At 48.7% G+C, this 20,779-nt stretch overlaps 1 protein-coding gene across 7 annotated transcripts in view; it reads left to right on the top strand.

The window, feature by feature from the left end:
• The window catches only part of BCL9L (BCL9 like), a 226,153-nt gene that overhangs the window by 166,454 nt on the left and 38,920 nt on the right, over window positions 1-20,779 (top strand). For 4 of the 7 annotated variants that reach the window (XM_074976935.1, XM_074976938.1, XM_074976936.1 and 1 more), the window contains exons 2-3: window positions 6,624-7,002; window positions 11,381-11,503. In XM_074976935.1, the coding sequence (XP_074833036.1) occupies window positions 6,702-7,002; window positions 11,381-11,503 (424 nt within the window). In that variant the 5' untranslated portion in view covers window positions 6,624-6,701. Of the gene's footprint in view, window positions 1-2,196; window positions 2,309-6,623; window positions 7,003-11,380; window positions 11,504-20,779 lie in introns of all 7 variants that reach the window. The other 3 variants (XM_074976934.1, XM_074976937.1, XM_074976939.1) reach the window with 3 other exon arrangements.

Raw genomic sequence — 20,779 nt, 5'->3', positions numbered from 1 at the left:
CATGCAGTACTGTGGCCTCCCAGCTCCCTGAGCCAGCAGCATCTTGGTGCTGCTGGGTGTGTACTTGGTGAAGCGCTTTGAGATCCATGCCAGTGAGATGCGGTGTCTGTGTGAAACTTTGAACACCTTAGTGCTAATCTCAAAGCATCTTGCGTGCTCCGCACGAGGGGATAGCTACTGACAGGAAGGCTGGCGTCATCTGTGCCTGCCAGCAGAGCCCCAGCCTCCAGTGAAGTGTGGGACCAGGCCTACAGTGCAGTGTACTGCACAGGCAGCTGGCTTCTCTGGGCTCTCAGAAGCAGGCAAAGGCTCCAGGCCACCGGGAGCAGGAAGGGCTGCAGGGCTTGGTTTCTGGAATGCCAGCTGGCTGTAATGGTGGCTTCCAGAGGGGCTGAAGGCTCCCTGCGGGTAGTCTGTCTGCTTAATGCTGCAGTTTGCACCATATGGACCTTCTCCTCCTCTTCACTCATCCTCCCAATGTTCCCTTCCCTGTTCTACTCCCCTCCCCCTGCAAGCAGTTAGAAAGAGCAATTGGCCAGGCACTGGGACAGCAGCGCTAACATAAATCTCTCCTGGTGTGGAATGAGAGGTATAAATATCCAGAGTGATGTGATCTTTCCAGCTGCTATTAATAGGTCCCTAGAGAGAGCTAGGAAGCAAGTGAGACTGGCTGACACTTAAAGGGCTAGCTACTCCCTTATGTGCTGTGAAAATTAATCAGTGCCATGGCTAACCATCTTCCTCTAGGCTAAGGCAGAGCCCTCTGCTACTTGTGTGGAGATAAGTAGGAGCAGTGAGCAAGTAATGACTTGCTAGTTAGGAAGCAGTGATAGGCCGATTAATGTGGGAGGGTTCCCACTTCACTAACTAAATGCTAGGGCAGGGGGTCTGCAACCTGCAGCTCTTTACGGACCTCTGTGTGGCTCCTGATGCTATAATTGCAAAGTTAAAAACCCCTCCTGATTTATTGTGGCGATCATGTAAAAGCCCAACAATGAACAGCTCATATCTAAATAGCAAATGTTGGACGCTTCCCCCTTTAATATGTGCAGTGCATTGTGGGATGTGTGTGCCGTTAGATAGGGGTTGCAGAGTCCGGTTTGCGTTATTTATGAAGGACCGTCTCTCATTCATGTGCATTGCAGCTCTTGAATTATTGACTTATTTTTTTACCAAATTTGAAAAACCAAATGGCTCTTCTTGCTCTGTCGGTTGCCAGCCCCTGCCTAAGGGCACGCCGTGTGGCAGCACTGCCCTTGCAGGCTTCTCTCTGCTGTGTGCCAGGTGCCATATGGCTTAGTGTTTTGCCCACTGACAAGCAAGATGCTGTGGTCCCACATTTTACAGATGGGAAAAATGAGGCACACCACCGTGAAGGGACTTGCCAGGAGTCATATGGGGAACCGGTGGGAGGCTGCCTGAGTTCAGGTCCTGGCTGACCTGACCCTGAAGCTGTACGGCACAGATCAGGTGCAGGAAGACTGGCTGATCTGTTACATCCTGTTCAAGATCTACCAACCCTTCTGCAGTGGAGAGGGACTTGGCATTTCCCCACGGCGAGTCCCCAGGTCTGCGTGGGTCAGAAAGGGCATCTGTTCCACTGCAGAGCTGATTCTATTTAGAGCCCTGGGGTTTGGGTGAGTGCCCAGTTCATCTGGTCCCTGGCTGGCAGAAATAACTTTGTGCAACATATGGGCAGGGCAGCCTGGAATCATGCAGCAGAGCCCAGGTAGAAGTCCTGGTGGCCTGTGTGTGAAATGGCAGGAAGATCTTTGTTTTTTGTGGGCAGGGTGGTATCTGTAGGTTAGTGTTTAACACAGCGGCTTCCACAACAGCTGACTGTGGGCTCCCCCACCCGCACCTTGGGGAGTCAAGGCAAGTGTCTATCATTAGGGCCAACGTTACAAAAGGACATGGGGTGTGTCTCTGGAAGATCCCAGCACAGGATGCAGGGTACATCTCACGGAGAGCTGGGGTACGCTTTGGTCCTGTTCCTTACCCAAGTGCAGAAGCCAGTGTTTTGTCAGGAGCACAGGGTAGGGGACGACACATCTCCTGCCTCTAGCCTGGTGACAGAGTGTACCTGCCTCTTCCTGTCCTTCCATTGTGGTACCCCGTCAGCTCTGGGCTGACTGATGGGCCTCACTGGGGTTATATAGCTCCTTACTAAAGTGAGTTATTGTCTGTTGCTTGCAGGGAGCAGTGCCAGGCCGTGAAGAGTGCCAGCCACGTCTGCTTAGACAGCTGTTGAATTGTGCGTGGTGCTCAGCCCCTCCCAGGGGCAGATAATGGACCCAGCAAGTACCTGGTATCTCATTCCAGTCACTTCAGAGACCAGGGCAGAAACAGGGGAAGGCCCCAGTGATGGGGGAGCAGGCATGGGGGAAAGAGTCCTGTGTGAAGTTTAGTAGTTGCTGAATCTGCCTTTCCTGAATACCCCCCTACACCTGCCATTCCCCAGCCTCCCATATGTTCACGTAGCTTCTGTCTTTCCTCTGTACCCTGGTGTTATCCTGGCAGCCCCCTGCTGCACCACAACATCCAGATGGAAGTCCTGGCTGGGATGGAACTGCCCCATCTGTCTAAGCATCCTGGTCTTGCGCCGCCCCCGCCCCCCATGTTGCTTGGCTGGTTGGTTCCACTGCCTGCTCTCACTTCAGCCTGTTTCTGCTCTCCACTCCTCTTCCTTCACTGCTCTTCCTTCAGCCTTGTTCATTATTTCCTGCTCAGAACAGCCCCGGCCCTCTGTGGATTTCTCCCCCATTACATCCCTCCCATTGCCGTCTCCTGTCCATCAGGTGGTCTTGCCTCTTTGGCATGTTGCCTATATGACTCTTCCAGTACTAGCAACAGCTCTGGCTGGCTGAGAGAGGAGCAGCAGGATCTGGGGTGCTAAGACTGAGGACTTTGTTTTTCTGTTTATGGCACAAAATTGTTCTATACTCTGGGAAACCTCTGCAAGATCTTAGAAAGATAGGACTGGAAAGGACCTTGATAGGTCATCTAACAATTCCCCTGCCTGCACTGAGACAGGGCTAGACCATCTCTGACAGGTGCTTATTTTACCTGATCATAAAACCGTCAATGACAAAGATTGCATAGCCTCCCTAGATAACTTTTTACAGAGCTCAACGCCACGACAGAAAGTTTTTCCTTATGGCTAACCTAAATCTCCCTTGGTGCAATTTAAACTCACTGTTTTCTTGTGTTGTCCGCAGTGGTTAAACAGAACAAATTATCACCTTGGTTCTTATAACAACCTTTTACCTAATTGAAAACTGCAACCATATATCTCCCCCTACCTCCTGTCGTCTTCTCCAGTCTAAACAGTCTTTTTTTTTTCCCCCAGTCTTTCCTTTTATGGCATGGTTTTTAAATCTTTAATCACTTTTGTTGCTCTCCCTTGACTTTCCACATATGACTGAAAGTGTGGGAAAAGTATGTTGGCTGTCCTTCCATTCAAGAGAGGACAACTTTTGAGTGAAAATAGTTCCATTTTATTCATACCATATCGAGAGAGAGAGGGAGTGTGTGTGTGTGTGTGTGTGTGTGTGTGTGTGTGTGTGTACACACATGCTTGCATGTTTTTGTGACTGTGTGACTGCTGGAATTGCTTTTATTTGTGTCATAGGTTTTATATTGTTTCTAGCAGTGGAGACCTCTTCTTTAGCGCTAATGGTCAGGGTCTGATTTTTCCCTTTGTCACATCCGGTTCTGTCATACTGGCACCTTGAAGTTCCACAAAGCCAGATAAGCAGCACAGTGGCAGCTCTCTTCTGCTGGGTCCCCAGTGTAGCGTTAAAACCAGCTCAGCCGCTGTCGGCATGGGTGCCAAGAGTGGCACGTGAGCCTGTTTTCATTGGCACGTGAGGGAGGAGCTCAGCCCCACTCCTTCCTATGCCACTGGGAGCTTCCTCAAGGTCATGATGCCTGTGAATTAACAAAAGTCCAGCTAACGCTACCGACTGCCACCTGAACGATAAAGCTCTGCTTCTTCATTAATGAAACTGTTAGGAGTAGGACTGTTAGGCTATATCTGCACTATGAGATGATATTGACTTTTTTAAGGCATTTAGCCTGATTTTACCAAGTGCCTGTCTTCACTGCAAATTCGATTAGCTCGATTTATGGAGCACTCAAATCGATATAATATCACAGTCATAATATTGTCATAAACTGACAGGTGTAGCATTCCGATCGAATCTAAAATTCCCAATGAAGGGTAGTGAGGAAGCACCATGTCTTTAAGTCAAATTCATTAGCCTCCCGAGATGTTCTGTATGTGCCTCACAGTTCTCCTGTCTGGCCTTTTCCATCCCCCCTGCTCTCAGGGGCACAGGAATTCGCCACCAGGAAGGCGTTTCACTTCAGCACCTGGAAGCCCATGGCTGCAGGGTCATGCTTGTATGAGAGGCTGAAAAGTCTTTTTCTTTCTTTTTTTGCTGTTAGCGCAGCTGTGGGGTTTGTGGTTCTGTGTTGATCTTGGCTAGCTCTCTTTTTTCTTCTGCACTGCCTGGTGCCAGTCGCTGCCTCCCTGCACCATGTGGCAACTAGGCTGTGGGTTGTCCTGCCCCTACATCCCCTCCCTTCCCTCACCCAGAGGCACCACGCAGTCGGGAACATTCCCATGCCCAGCCGCATCATGTGGCTAGACCCCGAACCAATCAAAGGATGTGCTGAACATGCTGCCAGGCAGCTTGCATGCGGTGAGGGTCCCAGAGCTGCCCACGGGAAGTCCCCCTCGGCAGCTAAGACTTTTGGGGGCTGAAAGTCGCCCAGGGAAAGTCTCCGGTGGCTGAGATATTTGGGGGTCTTGCAGCCAGTTGGGCAAAAGCTCCCTCAGCAGCTAATATTCAGGGACTGGTTTAAGAGTTTCAAGTGCCCAGAGCCAGGGGCTGGGCCCAGATTTGCCCTCCAATGGATTATCGTTTAACAATTTAAACTGTACTGAGTCCAATGTGGCAGCCATTTCTCAGGCTCCCTCTCTATAATTAACCCCTGGGTCTCCATTACCCATAGGCACAGGAAGTGCCATCGAAAGTTAATCAGGTGTACATTCAGTGTAACACCCATGTGGATTTAGATTTCTAGATTATGGATTGGGTGCAAGGGTGAAAATTATTGCTTTGAGGATCTTCTTTGCCAGGAGGTCTAAATCCAGAACCAAACCTCCAAAGACCCAGTGCTTTTGCATCCCGTTTTGAAAACCTGTTGGTTGGGAAACCCAAAATCTTTTATTCTAACCTTTCCTAAGAGCTTTACTACCCCCCGCTCAATTATAAAAAGCACATCTCTGATACAGGCAAGCCAGATTCCCCCTGGAAAAAGGGGTGTTTGGTTAACACGGCAGTGGAATGAAGGAAACGAATGTAGGAAATGAAATGTTGGAAGTTGTCATCAGATACCCACAGCCACTTGGAGGGCATTTTTTTTCCATGCTGGGCCAGTGAAAACAGCCAGAATGCTACAGGGCTCAGGGAACTTTGGGATAGGTTCCCACAATACACTGCTGCAAGATTCGATTTTTAACGACTTGTGTGGGGCAGCAGTAAATCAATTTTTGTGGGAAGCATGTGGCAAGGTTAGGACGCTCAGTCGAATTTATAAAACCCAGTGTTAATAAATCAATTGTAGTTCATAGACGCAGCCTTAGTGACTTTAAGAACTCTGACTGTACCTAGAGGTCAAAAGGTCAAATTTCAGCACTCTGTCTCAGAAAGGTTGCTGACCGCCGATTTTAAATATACAGCTTAGAAAAGGTTGCTGTGTGGGTGCCTTAGGTTGGATATTAGGAAAATCTATTTCCCCAGGAGGGTGGTGAAGGACTGGAATGTGTGACCAAGAGCACTGGTGAGATCTCCATCCGTAGAGGTTTTTAAATCCCAGTTTGAGAAAGTCCTGGCTGGGATGATTTAGTTGGAGTTAATCCTGCTTTGGGCAGGGGGTGGACTAGATGACCTCCTGAGGTCCCTTCCAGGCCTGTGGGTCTATGATTCCCACTGTTCCTGGCAGAAAAGTTTGAAGAGTTTACTTTTGGGGCATAGAAATGTGGTGTCATGGCTTGACCCAGAATGTAGAATATTATGTTTGTCCATCCCTAGTGATGTGTAGTGTGCTAGAACCACTGAGCTGGGCATGCTAGGTTTTGCTGATAGCTAGAACCCTACAAATCTGTTAATATCTATAGATAATATCTGCAGATTAGATACGGCTACAGACTTGGTATGCAAACATAGCTCTGCTAACAGTGATAAGTCTGGTTGCAGGCAGAGTTCCCTCTAATTTTTCTGCCCATGTGTAGAATAAAGTTTGTTATGCGCACCAAGGCATGTGCGCAGATGCACCACCAGTAGAAACACAAGCTGCTGGCTGTGGGCACTGTGCTTATCAGAGGGACAACATTTTAATTTCTCCTGGGCTCAGTTTACAGGGAACACTGGTGGCAGACACCTTCAGTAGGGTTGGGGGTAGCCACAGGGGGTACAAGTGCCCTCGATGGAGAAAGGAGAGGAGGCACTTGGGCTGTGGACACCGTGAATGGCTTGTGGGGATGCCCACAGGCACTCCGGGTGGCCGAGGCATGTGCGGCACAGATATTTATTGGTTGCTTTCTCTCTTTGCAGGTATTTTGACCAAAGGGAAACAGCAGCAGGGACTTGAAAATCCCTCCATTGTCGCTGTGAGAAGTTTTAGCCAATCAAATGCACCCTGACAATAAACTGACCAATCATGGAAAGACAGGTAACAGTGGCACCCAGTCCCAGCACCATAATGTGAGCCAAGGACCAACCTGCAACCTGGGGTCTAAGGGTGTGGGGGCGGGAAATCATGGCAACAAAGGCAATCAGATTTCTCCTGGCAACTCTGGACTGAAAAACAGCCAGAACGCTGTCCCAAACTTTGGGTCCTTGAAGGGCAAAGTGAAACGGGAACGAAGCATCTCAGTGGACTCAGGAGAGCAGCGGGAAGCCAGCACCCCCTCGCTGGACACAGAGTTGAAAGGTAATGCTCAAAAACGTTTGCCTTGCTGAGGCTTTCTCTGCCCTCAACATCCTAGTGGGAACTGGGTACTAAGAGCTTTCCTTGCACCTTGGATCCTGCAGTGTCTCGTAGTCCTGCACCATTGGGTTACCTTCTCCCAGCAGGAGGTGCTAGACTGAAATAACTGTGAGCTCACTTGTGGCCCGTGTTCCTCCATTACTGCTCACAGCACCTTCTGCTGGGGAATGCCTGGATTGCATTGACTTGCAGCATCACCCCAGACATCCTGTTTACCCTGATGGGTTCCACTTTGCACTAGCTTCTGGGGTTCTAGTCAGCTGCAGCATGTCATCAGGCATTGTAGTGAAGATGATCGGATAGTGCAGATTCCAAGCATGGAACTGAGACCAGCTTTGTTCATTGTCTAATAGCTGTTGTTTGTGGTATCTTTACATCTGTCTTTTTTGCGCCCAGCGGGTGTTAGAGGTAGTTGGTGTGAGGGTCACTGGTTGGAGAGTTAGTGGTTTTGTTTGCAATGGATAACTTCTGAGTTAAATCACATGGTTTCTGGAAAAGGGCTGAGTTAGCACTTCCTGATCATTGGCTTCCCTGTTCTAACCAGCTTCCCACAGCCTGTTGGGTCCTACAGAGCACTCTGCCCAAAGGCAGCCTTTGGAACTTGCTACAGCAGATGTGAGGGCATTTTGCCAGTAAGATACAAATTGAAAACCTCAGACAGTACCCTTGGTTCCTCTTAGGGGCCTTCTTTACACCTGGAAGCCTGGAGCTGCTCTTCCCAGGAGTTGCACTGCTGCTTCAAGCCATATTGCAATATGTCTCATGATCAAAGCTCTGTTCAGGCTTCTATAGAAACATAGAATATGGCAGGCTGCTTCATACTATGGCTGTATCCAGCCCAGTGTCTTGTCCCTGACCGTGGCCAGTGCCAGCTGCTTCAGAAGAAGCTTCAGGAAACATGTTACAGATTATGTCCTGCCTATAGAAAAGATTTCTTCCTCAGTGATAATGGAGGTTGGCTAATGCTCTGGAATGTGAGAGTTCATAGCCCTGGCTGCTGGCATGGGGAATGTTCTGATTATCTGTATAGATGTTCAATCCCTTATTTGAATCTAACTGTGCTTTTGGCTCAGTGTGTTGTAGCAGTGCGTATTACAGGTGAGTTATTAAAATAACTCACTCTAGAATGCCTGGAAGTGCTTTGGCTTCTCAGTTCAGCTGTATAGGTGTATCTTGAATCTGGCCTGTAAATGCTGTTTTGCAAAAGAGGCTTGTGGGATGGGGTGATGTCTTGCAGGTTACAAGAGAGGACGTGAAGTCACCACTCTTGAATTGTTTTCCTGGCTCTGGGACTGACCCCCTAAGTGACTTTAGGCAAATATATTTTTTTACTCTCTCTTGAAACTCTCTGTTTAAGCCTTTAACGTCCTTCTGTTAAATGGGCTTAGTATCCAGTCTTGGAAAGTACTTTTAAGATCCTCTGGTGACAGGTGTCATAAAATTTCAGTATGTAATGGCACCAATCCCACAAATGGCCCTAAGCTTCCTTTCTGTTTTCAACCCGCATAGTTCTACCCCACAGCCTTGGGCTTAGTGCCAGAGCCATCCCTGACTTGCAGCAGGAGCAAGGGAGCATTTGGGTATATGGATTCCTTTCTAGGAATAATATAATGTGTCTTATTCTGAGCTGCTTGTGTTCACAGAGCTGCTGTCCAAGATTCATCCTTGGAGGTGGTTGGTGAAGGATGTTCCCTAGCAAAAATACGTGCAGAGCTCTCTCTCCTGGTCAGATGCCAGGACTGGGCTGATGTGAATATTAGACCACACCCCAAAACATCACTGCTGGGTTTTCCTTGTGCATGCTGGGTGGTGGCATTGATTGCTAGTGATGCTAAGAAGGCCAAAAGTGTAACTGGCTTCAAAAAAAGAATTTGATAAGCTTATGGATAATCGCTCCAGAAATGACAATTAGTCAGGATGGTCAGGATCACATCCCATGCCCTGGGTACCCCTAACTCTCTGATTGCCAGAAGCTGTGGGAAGATCTTTCAATAACTGCCTATTCTGCTCATTGTCTCAGAAGCACCTGGTGCTGCTGTTGTCAGATTACGAGATGCTGGCTTAGATGGCCTTGGTCTGACCCAGTATCGTGGCTCCTGTGTTCTGGTGATGGTGGAGCATGACAGGCCAGGTTCTGAATACCACAACACCCTGGAGTAGGGGAGCGTGGGGCACTGCTTTCCTGCCTATTGCCATGCTGCAAGACGGTTGAAGCCATCTCTGGGACAAAAGCTCTACATCCCTGCCCCAGTGCAGTATGTGCCTGTTGCTTTGGCTTACCTGAGCTGCTACTGTTTGCTCTTGTGGATGGGTCCCTGGCTCTTCTCCCCCTTTAATTCTCAAAACAAAAAGCAGTCAAGTAGCACTTTAAAGACTAGCAAAATGGTTTATTAGGTGAGTTTTCGTGGGACAGACCCACTTCTTCAGACCATAGCCAGACCAGAACAGACTCAATATTTAAGGCACAGAGAACCAAAAACAGTAAGCAAGGAGGACAAATCAGAAAAAGATAATCAAGGTGAGTAATCAGAGAGAGTGGAGGGGTGGGGGGAGGTCAAGAATTAGATTGAGCCAAGTATGCAGACGAGCCCCTATAGTGACTCAGAAAGTTCCCATCACGATTTAAACCATGTGTTAATGTGCCAAATTTGAATATAAAAGCCAGCTCGGCTGCTTCCCTTTCCAGAACGGTGCGATAATTTCTTTTCAGTAACACACATGCCTTTAGGTCATTGACAGAATGCCCCATTCCATTAAAATGTTGACTAACTGGTTTGTGGATCTGGAGTGTTTTGATGTCTGTTTTGTGCCCGTTGGCCCTTTGTCTAAAAGAGTTAGAATCTGTCCAATATACAGAGCATCTGGGCATTGTTGGCACATGATGGCATATATGATGTTAGTAGAGTAGTGGGTCTGTCCCACGAAAGCTCACCTAATAAACCATTTTGCTAGTCTTTAAAGTGCTACTTGACTGCTTTTTGTTTTGATAGTGTATAGACTAGCACGGCTTCCTCTCTGTTACCCTTTAATTCTGCTTTGATTGGAAGCAGTTGCCATTTGATTTCTTTTCTTGGAGGCAGGAAGAGGTATGGTTAGTAACTTTTCTTGCGTGAAAACCAGTGGTGCTTTTCTCTCCTCCAGTCACCATCCACGGTTCTAGATTCAGGCCTTTGGGGAGGGAGTCGAAATGCTGAGGTCAAGATGTCCAGAGAGAGAGCTTGTTGTGCCTGACTGGGAGGAGAGCTGGGAATATGAACCCAATACAGAGCGGGGAGTTACTGCAAGAGCAACGAGGGAGAAGATCTTAGCTGAAACTGAGAGGGGAAAATTTGAGCAGGATGCCGGGAAGCATCCTAGCAGCATGCTGACTCAGGCTGAGGAATTGTCTCTCAAAGGGAGGCTAGGGCCCCACTGCAGCGCACATTTCAGCTACTCAGGGCAAACCCCTGGGTGGGATCCTGTTGGGAACAACCCTGATACAGCCAGCAGGCAGATGGGAGTTGACAGGCTTCTGATGAGCCCCCATGTCCATCTGTTGTGCCAGTCTGAGCTCTTGTGAGTGGCAAAGATGGCTGGTGTTGACTGAGCTTTCCCATTCAGTGCTCCCACCAGTACCTTTGCCTCCTGTGGCTAATGTCTCGGCTGCAGCTCTCAAGTAGTGTTGAAACTCTAGTAAAAGCTGCTGGGTGCCTGACAGACAATCTCGTGGTGCTGTAGATAGTTCTGTGACGGCAGTCTGGACCCAGCTCAGGCAGTGATCCTCTCCCTGTGGAGGTGAGGAATGACTCCATTAAAGCAGGGGTCCTGGCATCGGGCTCCCAGCCTTGGCTCTGACTGCTAAATGCCTCTTTGCAAGGCCATACCAGCAGTGCCTCACCACAGCACAGTCAAGGCCTTGCTGCAAGCATGTCACAGTTCAGCCACTTGTCTGGGGTCGGAGGTGCAAAGGCTACTTCCAAGCTGTGCAATGTAGCAGGGAGGCTTGGTGTAGGCCCTGCACTATTTGGAGATAGCAGGGCATCTGATCCACAGTAGGGCAGATCCACCATTGGGCCGGAGTCCACGTGGTGGGTCTGCCAGGTGGGATTGCTGTGCTTTAGCGCAGGAAGCAGACAGAGGATGATAGTCAGGGCTGAGAAGAGGCCTGACATGGAGAGCTGAGCCCTTGTACATCTGCCTTTCTTTGCACTGACCTCCCTCAGCTGGTTTTGCTATTGCAACCCTAAAGTGCTAGTAGATGGAGGGGCAGAGCTCCAGCCTCCTCGTTCCATGGCTGTGCTGTGGCACGTCCCAATTTCTGACAGGTTCTATCCCATTGCAGGCGAAGTGGCTCCGCGCAGAAAGCGACGGTGTGTGCTTGAAAGGAAACAGCCATACAGCGGGGACGAATGGTGCTCAGGCCCAGACAGCGAGGACGACGACAAACCCATTAGCAGCTCACACAGTGAGTATCCTCTCCCCAAATAACCCTGAGATCCCTGCACATCTGGCTCCCGCCCAGGAGAGAAGGCACCAGTGGCACCCAGGAGAGAAGGTGTTTGCTGGCTTACAGGGCATTTGGTGGGCACGTTTGGCTGTGGTAGGGTTGTGGTGTTGCCCGCTCTGTGTGTATCGTGCGAGAGGCAGAGACGTGGTACTCTGGAGGTGAATTTTGTGTGGTGTGGAGTCAGTGGTATTGTGCTGGACAGTTTTTGAATGCAGTGTAAGAATAGGAGAGGTATTATGTGTGATACCAGACTGGCTTGGGCCCTCAGCTGTCTTGGCCCCATCTACATGACTCCACAACAGCATGGCCAGTCCACCTGAGCTTTGTGCGTAGCTGGTGCTGACTTGACTTCAGTGCTGTTTTGCAGATCAGTGCATGCTCACTGAGGTCATAATGTTCAGTGAGCATTACGCTGTATACAGGGCCTCCCACGTGGATTTAGACCCCTGTTCACACTGTACTGTTGGACCGTCCACTCTGGAGTCACTATAGCCTTTCCTGGAGGTGGTTGTGCTGTGGCACTGAGGGAAATGTCCAGATTCTTGGCAGTCCCTGAGCAGGGCTGAGTTAACCAGAGTGTACTGCACGCTGCCTTAATTTCTGATCAAGGTTTTAAGTCAAGATAAAAGCTCCTGACCGTCTCTAGGGAATTGTGATGTTTTACCAGCTGAGTACATGCGTTTCTTAAGCATCCATTTCCTCGTCTCCCCCATCCTGGTCTTCCCTCCCCACCCACTGGAATCTACAGTGAACACTTTCATATACGACAGCTCCGGGACCAGAAGGTTGCCAGATATTGAATTCCGGGTTATAGAGAGGTGTACCTAGACATGCATAACACTAAAGAAAAACAAGCTTAAACAAAAACAAAAGTACGCAGAATAGTTTATTTACCAACAACAGTAATATTGTCAGAATGGCGGTCAGTTTCCAGTGGACTGCCCCAAGGTTCAGTTCTGGGTCCTGTTCTGTTCAACATATTTATCAATGACCTGGATGAGGGGTTGGATTGCACCCTCAGCAAGTTTGCAGATGACACTAAGCTGGGGGAGAGGTTGATACGCTGGAGGGTAGGGACAGGGTCCAGACTGACTTAGACAAATTGGAAGACTGGGCTGCAAGAAATCTGATGAGGTTCAATAAGGACAAGTGCAGAGTCCTGCACTTGGGCCGGAAGAATCCCAAGCATTGTTACGGGCTGGGGTCCAACTGGCTCGGTAGTAGTTCTGCAGAAAAGGACCTGGGAGTTGTAGTGGGCGAGAAGCTGGACATGAGTCAACAGTGTGACGACGTAGCCAAGAAAGCTAATGGCATATTAGGTTGCATCAAGAGGAGTGTTGCCAGTAGATCCAGAAAAGTGATTATTCCTCTTTATTTGGCTTTGGAGAGGCCACATTTGAAGGACTGTGTGCAGTTCTGGGCCCCCATTTATAGGAAGGATGTGGATACACTGGAGAGGGTCCAGCGGAGGGCAACCAAAATAATTAGGGGGCTGGAGCACATGACTTATGAAGAAAGGTTGAGGGAATTGGGACTGTTTAGTCTGCAGAAGAGAAGACTGAGGGGAGACTTGATAGCAGCCTTCAACTTACTGAAGGGAGGCTGCAAAGAGGCTGGAGAGAGGCTATTCACAGTGGTCACGGATGGCAGAACACGGAACAATGGTCTGAAGCTGCGGTTGGGAAGGTCCAGGTTGAACATTAGGAAGAACTTTTTCACTAGGAGGGTTGTGAAGCATTGGAATGGTCTCCCCAGGGAAGTAGTGTGGTCTCTGTCCCTGGAGGTGTTTGTCTTGCCTGGACAAAGCCCTGGCTGGGCTGAGCTGATGGGTTTGGTGCGGCTTAGGGCAGGGGGCTGGACTCGATGGCTTTTTTAGGTCTCTTCCAGCTGCGTTGTTCTATGATTGTACACGGTACAGTAGACTCTGGACTTAGACAATTTCAACTTACGCATTTCTTACAATAACGCAAGTCGAAATCATCAGTGGCGAGGAGCTGGGAACCAGGCAGCAGCCTGGCTCCCGGCTCCCCTCTGCTTGTGGGAGCCGGGAAAGTGACCAGTGTTGCTGGGCCTAGCTCTGGGCTCCGCACCACTCACGGGAGCAAGGAGCCAGGCGCAGCCAGGACTGGGGGACCCAAAGGCATCAGGGCCCTCTCCCCCACCCAGTCCTGACTTATGTGAAATTTGACTTACTTGACCAGGAACACAACCTATGTGTAAGTGGGGGATCTACTGCAAACTTACACTGTGTGTGTTGCATTTATTTTTATTTACTTTCACTATACTGTACTTATGGGAAACATTACTAACATTTGCGTATGGTTAAAATGACGGTTATTTGAGAGTTCTGGATAATAGAATGCTGGATATGAGCGAGTTTACTGTAATAATGTCAGTTTGTGTTTAGCTGGAAGCTGAGGCACTTCTCTTGGCCTAATAATTAGCATGGTGATCCCAAATGTCAATGATGAGGGTGAGGGGTGAGGTGAATAAGCTGGAAGTTCCTACTGACTTCTAGGGACAGCAAAATCTTTAATTCTTCTTCAAGGAGTGTCCCTGTGGGTACTCCACTCTGGGTGCCGGTGCATCCTCATGTCGGCACTCAGAGATTCTTCCATAGCCACGGTTTCCTGCTCTGCGCATGTGCAGAAGCACCTCCTCGTGCTCTTTGGCATGCATGCCACAGTTCCTCCTCTGCCATCCTCAGCTGCAGATGAAGTCTCACTGCTCTCTGCAAAAGAGTTTCAAGAATAGTTTATTAGCCTGTTAGTTCTTTAGCTGGAACCCTAGTCCAAATTTTGTACCTTGTTCTATGCTCATAGCAAACACAAAAACTAGTTCTTAGAGTTAGTACAGTGTTTCTCAACAAGGGGAATGTGTACCCTTGGGGGTACACTGAGGTCTTCCAGAGGGTACATCAACTCCTCTAGATATTTGCCTTGTTTTATAACAGGCTAAATAAAAAAACACTAGTAAAGTCAGTGCAATCTAAAAGTTCAGACAATGACATGTTTCTGCTGCTTCATATATCCCTTACATTGAAATGTAAGTACAATATATGTATTCCAATTCATTGTTTGGTAATAAGATGGGACAAAGTCAGCAAGCTTTCAGTAGTGGTCTTCGCTGATAATTATGCATATTTTATAAATAGTTTTTAAGTGAAGTATAACTTGGTGGTATGCAAAATTAATCTGACTCCTGAAAAAGGTACAGTAATCTGGAAAGGTTGACAGGCACTTGTTTCAAGGCCTCAGTTTACCTTAGGACCATGTTGCAAAACCAGTGGTATGCATACTCTTAGGGGTACACGAGAAGTCTGGGGGTATTTTATTTTTATTTTAAAAAGGGGTACCTTATTTAAAAAAATAGGTGGAGAAAGACTGAGTTAGTGTACTGCATCACCGCTATGCTGGGTTCCCCAGGATTCAAGGGGTGCACCACCTGCCTTGCGTCTTGCATTAAGTGCCTCGAAGAAGGCCACCAAATGCAGCCCTTGCATTCGTTGTTCCAGCCTGATGGCAAGAGCCCGCAAGGACCAGGCTAGCAGGCTTAAGACTTTCCTGTATAAGAAGTCCTTACAGCTACTGGCCTCAGCCGAGCCAGCAGCTAAGATTGCGGCCAAGCGTGAGGACTCCAAAGGGTCTCCCATTGCTGTACCAGGTCCCTCTGCTGGCCTCCAGCACCATTTATACAGGCCACACCAGCAGGGAGAACCATTCTGGAGCTCCTCGGCAATGTCCCTGCCGGCACCAACTAGATGTGCACATTCCATGCCAAAACGCAAGGACATGGCACTGACTTTGTCAGCACCAGTGATACTCTGGGCACCGGCAGGCCCGTCTTTGGCCAAGGCAAAGCAGCCCACTCCAGTGTCTGTTCCTCCCACTGCGTCCCCCAGAAAACAGCACCGCTCGCTCTCTCCACAACCCTCCCTACTCTCAAACACCACGGGAGGTGGTGCAGCACCTCCACAAGCACAGTGCATCATCCGTGCCCTCTGCACTGCATCCACTGGCACCAAGGGACCCAGCGCCAGCGCGAGTACCAACTAGTTAACCTGTGATGCCACTGCTTCGTCGACATCGATCATGACCACAGCCACAGGCTTCACCATGCCTGTCCCACCATTTGGCATTGTCATTCACCTCTGAGACCAGACCTCTGACATCAGGTGCCAGATATGACGGTGTCAGTGTATTCTCCTCACAACATTCTAGCCCAGTGCATCCCTGGCAGAATTCCCCACCAATTCTGGCCACCATGCAATAGCCACCTCCTCCTCCAGGGTTTGCCCACCATTACTCCCACTCAGAACAGTAGTGGTCCTCATGGCACGAACTAATGCGGCACCAGCATACGCAGTCAGCACAGTCTTCTGTGTTGGTACCACACCTGCCCTCACCATGACCATCCATGGCACAGTTTCTCCATCGGTGCAGGCCAGTACTGAGGGGCCATCTTCTGAAGGGGAAGGGGCCTCCCCTTTACACCTATCTTTGACATCACCAGATGATGAGTGCTTTCTGTGTCACCCCCTTCCACTGATGTCACCTGGTCTTTCCAGGACCTTTTCCACCATGTGGCACAGTCCTTGGACAAGGACACGCTGGCAGTCCCTGTGAAGCTATTAGACTTGTAGGGTGGCGTTGCCTGTGGATGAGGCCGTCATGGACCTGGCAACAACCCTGTGGCAAATCCCAGCATCCATCACCCCCGCCAGCAAAAGGGCCGACAAATATTTTGTCGCACCCCAGGACACCCATCTCCTAACTCCCTAGTAGTGGAAGTGGTCCATAACAAAACAAAGTCTTTTAGGTCCACACGTGCTCCTCCTAATGCACCCCAATATCACCATTAGCCTCCTTGGCTACAAGGGCACACTGTTGACTCATATCCAGCTTCTCATCCACTGTAATCCCCAGGTCATCTTCTGCTGCACTGCTACTTAGCCACTTGGTCCCCAGCCTGTAACAATGCTTGGGATTCTTCTGTCCCAACTGCAAGACTCTGCAATTCTCCTTGTTGAACTTCATCAGGTTACTTTTGACCCAATCCTCCAATTTGTCTAGGTCACTCTGGACCCTATACCTACCCTCCAACATATCTACCCATCCCCATAGCTTAGTGTCATCCACAGATTTGCTGAGGGTGCAATCCATCTTCTCATTGAGGTCATTAACAAAGACGTTGAACAATACTGGCCCCAGAACTGATGCCTGGGGCACTCCACTTGACACCAACTGCCAAGCAGACATTGAGCCATTGATTGCTAGCAGTTGGGCCTGACCATCTAGTCAGCTTTCTGTCCATGTTACTGTTCATGTATCCAGTCCATACTTCCTTAAATTATTGGCAAGAATGTTGTGGGAGACTACATCAAAAGCTTTGCTAAAGTCAAGGTATATCACATCCACTGACTTCTCCATGTTCACAGAGCTAGTTACCTCCTCATAGAAGTTAATCAGATTGGTCAGGCACGACTTGCCCATGGTGAATCCATGTTGACTACTCTTGATCACTTTCCCCTCTTCCAAGTGTTCCAAAATGGATTCCTTGAGGATCCCCTCCATGATTTTTCGGGGACTGAAGTAAGGCTGACTGGTCTATAGTTCCCTGGGTTGTCTTTCTTTCCTTTTTTAAAGATGGGCACTACATTTGCCTGTTTCCAGTCATTCGGGACCTCTCTCAATCTCTACAAGTTTTCAAAGATGATAGTGAAAGGCTCTGCAATGGCATTTGCCAATTCCCCCAGTACCCTTGGTGCATTAAATCTGGACCCATGGATTTGTGTATGTCTAGCTGTTCTAAATAGCCCTTAGCCTGTTCTTTCCCCACCGAGGGCTGCCCAGATCTTTCCTATACTGCATTTTCTAATGCCATAGTCTGGGGGCCGAACTTGTCTGTGAAGACTGAGGCAAAAGAAAGCATTGAGTACTTCAGTGTCTCCTACGTTATCTGTCACCATGTTACCTCCCTCATCCAGTAAGGACCCCAGCCCTTCCCTGATAACCTTTATTGTTAAAATGCCTGCAAAAAGCTGCCTTGTTGCCCTTCACATTCCTTGCTAGCTGCAGTTCAACTGTGCTTTCGCTTTCCTGATTACTCCCCAGCATTCTCCAACCATGTATTTATACTCCTCCTTAATCATCTGTCCAAGTTTCCACTGTATATGTGCATCCCTTTTGTGTTTAAGCTCTCCAAGGATTTTCTTGGTGTAAGGCAAGTTGGTTTCCTACCATATTTGCTTTTCTAACTGTACATCGGGATGGTTTGTTCCTGTGCCTTCAATAAGACCTCTTTAAAATATTGCCAGTTCTCCTGAACTCCTTTCCCCTTCATATTAGCATCCCAGGGGATCCTGCCTGTCAGCTCTCTGAGGGAGTTGAAGTCTGCTCTTCTGAAATCAAGGGTCTATATTTTACTGCTTACTCTCCTTCCTTTTGTCAGGATCCTGAAATCCACCATCTCGTGGTCACTGCAGCCCAGGTTGCCACCCACTTCTATTTCTCCTATAAGTTCTTCCCTGTTTGTGAGCAGCAGGACAAGCTGCGCATGGCCCCTGGTTGGTTTTTTCAGCACTTGTGCCAAGAAGTTATTGTCAGCAGTCCACAAAAACTTGCTGGATTGTCTGTGTGCTGCTGTATTGGTCTCCCAACAAATGTCTGGGTAATTAAAGTCTCCCATGAGAACCAGGGCCTGTGAACTGGAAGCTTCTCTTAGTTGTCTGAAGAAATCCTTATCTGCCTGATCTGACTGGCTATAGCAGACACCAACCACAATATTACCTCTGGTGCTACCACCTCTAAGCTTAACCCAAAGACTCTCATCTGGCTTTTCTCTCTCCATATACTGGAGCTCTGAGCAATCATACTGCTCTTACATACAGCAGAAATCCTCCTCCTTTTCTCCCCTGCCTGTCCTTCCTGAACAGTTTATACCCTTCCATGATAGCGCTCCAGTTATGTGAGTCATCCCACAAAGTCTCTGTTATTCCAATCACCCCAGATGCCTTTGACTGTGCCAAGGCCTCTAATTCTTCCTGTTTGTTTTCCAGGCTTCTTGCATTTCTGTACAAACACCTTGGATAACTAGGTGATTTGGCCTACTTTCCCCTTTTGAATCGGGGTTTCTCCTTTGTTGTACCCTCCTCCTTCCCCACTTACCTCAGGGATTGTCTCACCATCCTCCGATGAATCTAGTTTAAAGCCCTCCTCAGTAGGTTTGCAAGGCTGCCTGCAAAGATGCTCTTCCCTCTCTTCGTTGAGTGGATCCCATCTCTTCCTAACAATCCTTGTTCCTGAAACAGAATCCCATTTTCAAAGAAACCAAAGCCTTCTCTCTGACATCTCCTGCTCAGCCACGCATTTATATCCATGATTTGATGATCTCTACCCAGACCTCTTCCTTTGACAGGGAGAATAGACGAGAGCGCAACTTCTTCTCTGTATTCCTTCATTTTTCTTCTCACAGTTACATAATCTGCAGTGATCTCCTCAAGGTTGCTCATTGCTGTGTTACTGATTGCTACATGGAGAAGTAGGAAGGGGTAATGATCTTCAGGTTTGATTTTTGAAGACACTGTTACATCTTGGATTCTAGCTCCTGCTAAGCAGCAAACTTCCTGAAATTCCAGGTCTGGATGGCAGATGGATGACTCCGTCCCTTTTAGGAGGGAGTCCCCAACTGCTATCACCTGTATTCTTCTCTTAGGGGTGGTGGTCATTGAACCCCCATCTCTAGGACTATGCATCCCATGCCTTCTAATCAGTGGGGTCGTCATCTTATTCCTTTTCTGAGAGGTCTCTGCCACAGCATTCTCCACTGTAGTACCTGTGCAGAGAGCCTGAAAGCAGTTGCTTACCTCCACTGGACTTAGATACATGAATTGGGTTTCTTCTCCTGGAGGTTACCTGCTTCCAATTTTCTTCCTTGTTTTGTACTGTCCTGACTGGTTGCTTAGCTTTCTGTGCCTGCAGGACTACATGCTGCCATCTTTCAAGGGAGTCCTCTTCTTCTCCGGTGGACCAGAGGGTTGATATTTGGGCCTCAAGTCCTTTATTGTTCCAAGATGGCGACCAGCTTGCACTTGGTACAAACAAAATCTCTTCTGTCTTCTGGGAGGAAGATGAACATGGTGCATGCTGTGCAGGTCGCAAGAGCTGACTTGTCGCTATCCATTTTTGCCTTTCTTAAGAGTTCTCTCAGATGTTTTTTGTGCTGCCTTGAAGGGCAGAAGAGAAGCCAACTGTAGGAAAGAGACCAGTCAGTATGGGGCTCCTCTGAAGGCAAACTTCCAAGCTTAACTACCTGTGGGCTGCTGCCCTGTTCGCTGCTCACAGTGTTCAATGTGGCTGCCTTTTAATAAGGTTGCTGGCTCAAAGCCTGGCCTCTAATCCAATCAGCCGTTGAAGGCCCACCTAGAACAAATCACTCCCAATTCACACTTTTTCAAACTTATCCAACTGTCAAGCACGCTTTCAAACTGCAAAACAAATGCTCACAGACACTGGATATTCAACCCACCAGCTCACAACACAGCCCCGCAAAAGCCACACTTACCTGAGCTCCTCTTGGACCTTTCAGTTATGCGAAGTCTGTGAGCCATCCCACTCAGGCTCTGGAATTCATAGGCGTGAACACAGACACCGTCACAGCCACAGTTACCCTGCCTGTTCATAGATTTTGCACTCTGTGCAACCTCGTTCAGGCAGCACGTCTGTCTCCTACCACTGTGGTACATGCCTGCCTAGCATTACTGGGCCATACAGCTGCCGCCACTAACGTGGTCAAGGTAGCCAGGTTTCATGTGCGCTGTCTTCAGGCATGGTTGGCCTCTTGCTATAGTCTGGCGAGGGACCCACTTTCCAAGTCAGTGGCTGTCCCCCCACGGTTTCTTGCTTCTCTTCAATGTTGGACGTGTCCAGGCAACATCCCCGCCGGTGTGCCGTTTACCAACTGCTGCTGTTGGTCATTTTCTTATCACAGATGATTCTCTCCTTAGCCGGGGAGTGCACCTTGGTTGCCACATAGCACGAGGCAGGTTCACCGAACAAATGTTCCACATCAATGTGTTGGAACTTCGAGCAATCCGCTACTCCTGCAAACATTTCCAGCGGCTCCTGGTTGGCAAAGTGGTCAATATTCTTACTGACAAGAATATTCACTGTCTCTCAATGTGGAAGCCATTAAGTCTGTGGACATGGTGCATCGGACACCAGATCAATCCCATAT

Source organism: Carettochelys insculpta, chromosome 25 (assembly GCF_033958435.1).
Source record: "Carettochelys insculpta isolate YL-2023 chromosome 25, ASM3395843v1, whole genome shotgun sequence".
Taxonomy (NCBI): Eukaryota; Metazoa; Chordata; order Testudines; family Carettochelyidae; genus Carettochelys; species Carettochelys insculpta.
Note: the sequence above shows the minus strand (reverse complement) of the source record. Positions and strands in the feature narration are given on the sequence as shown.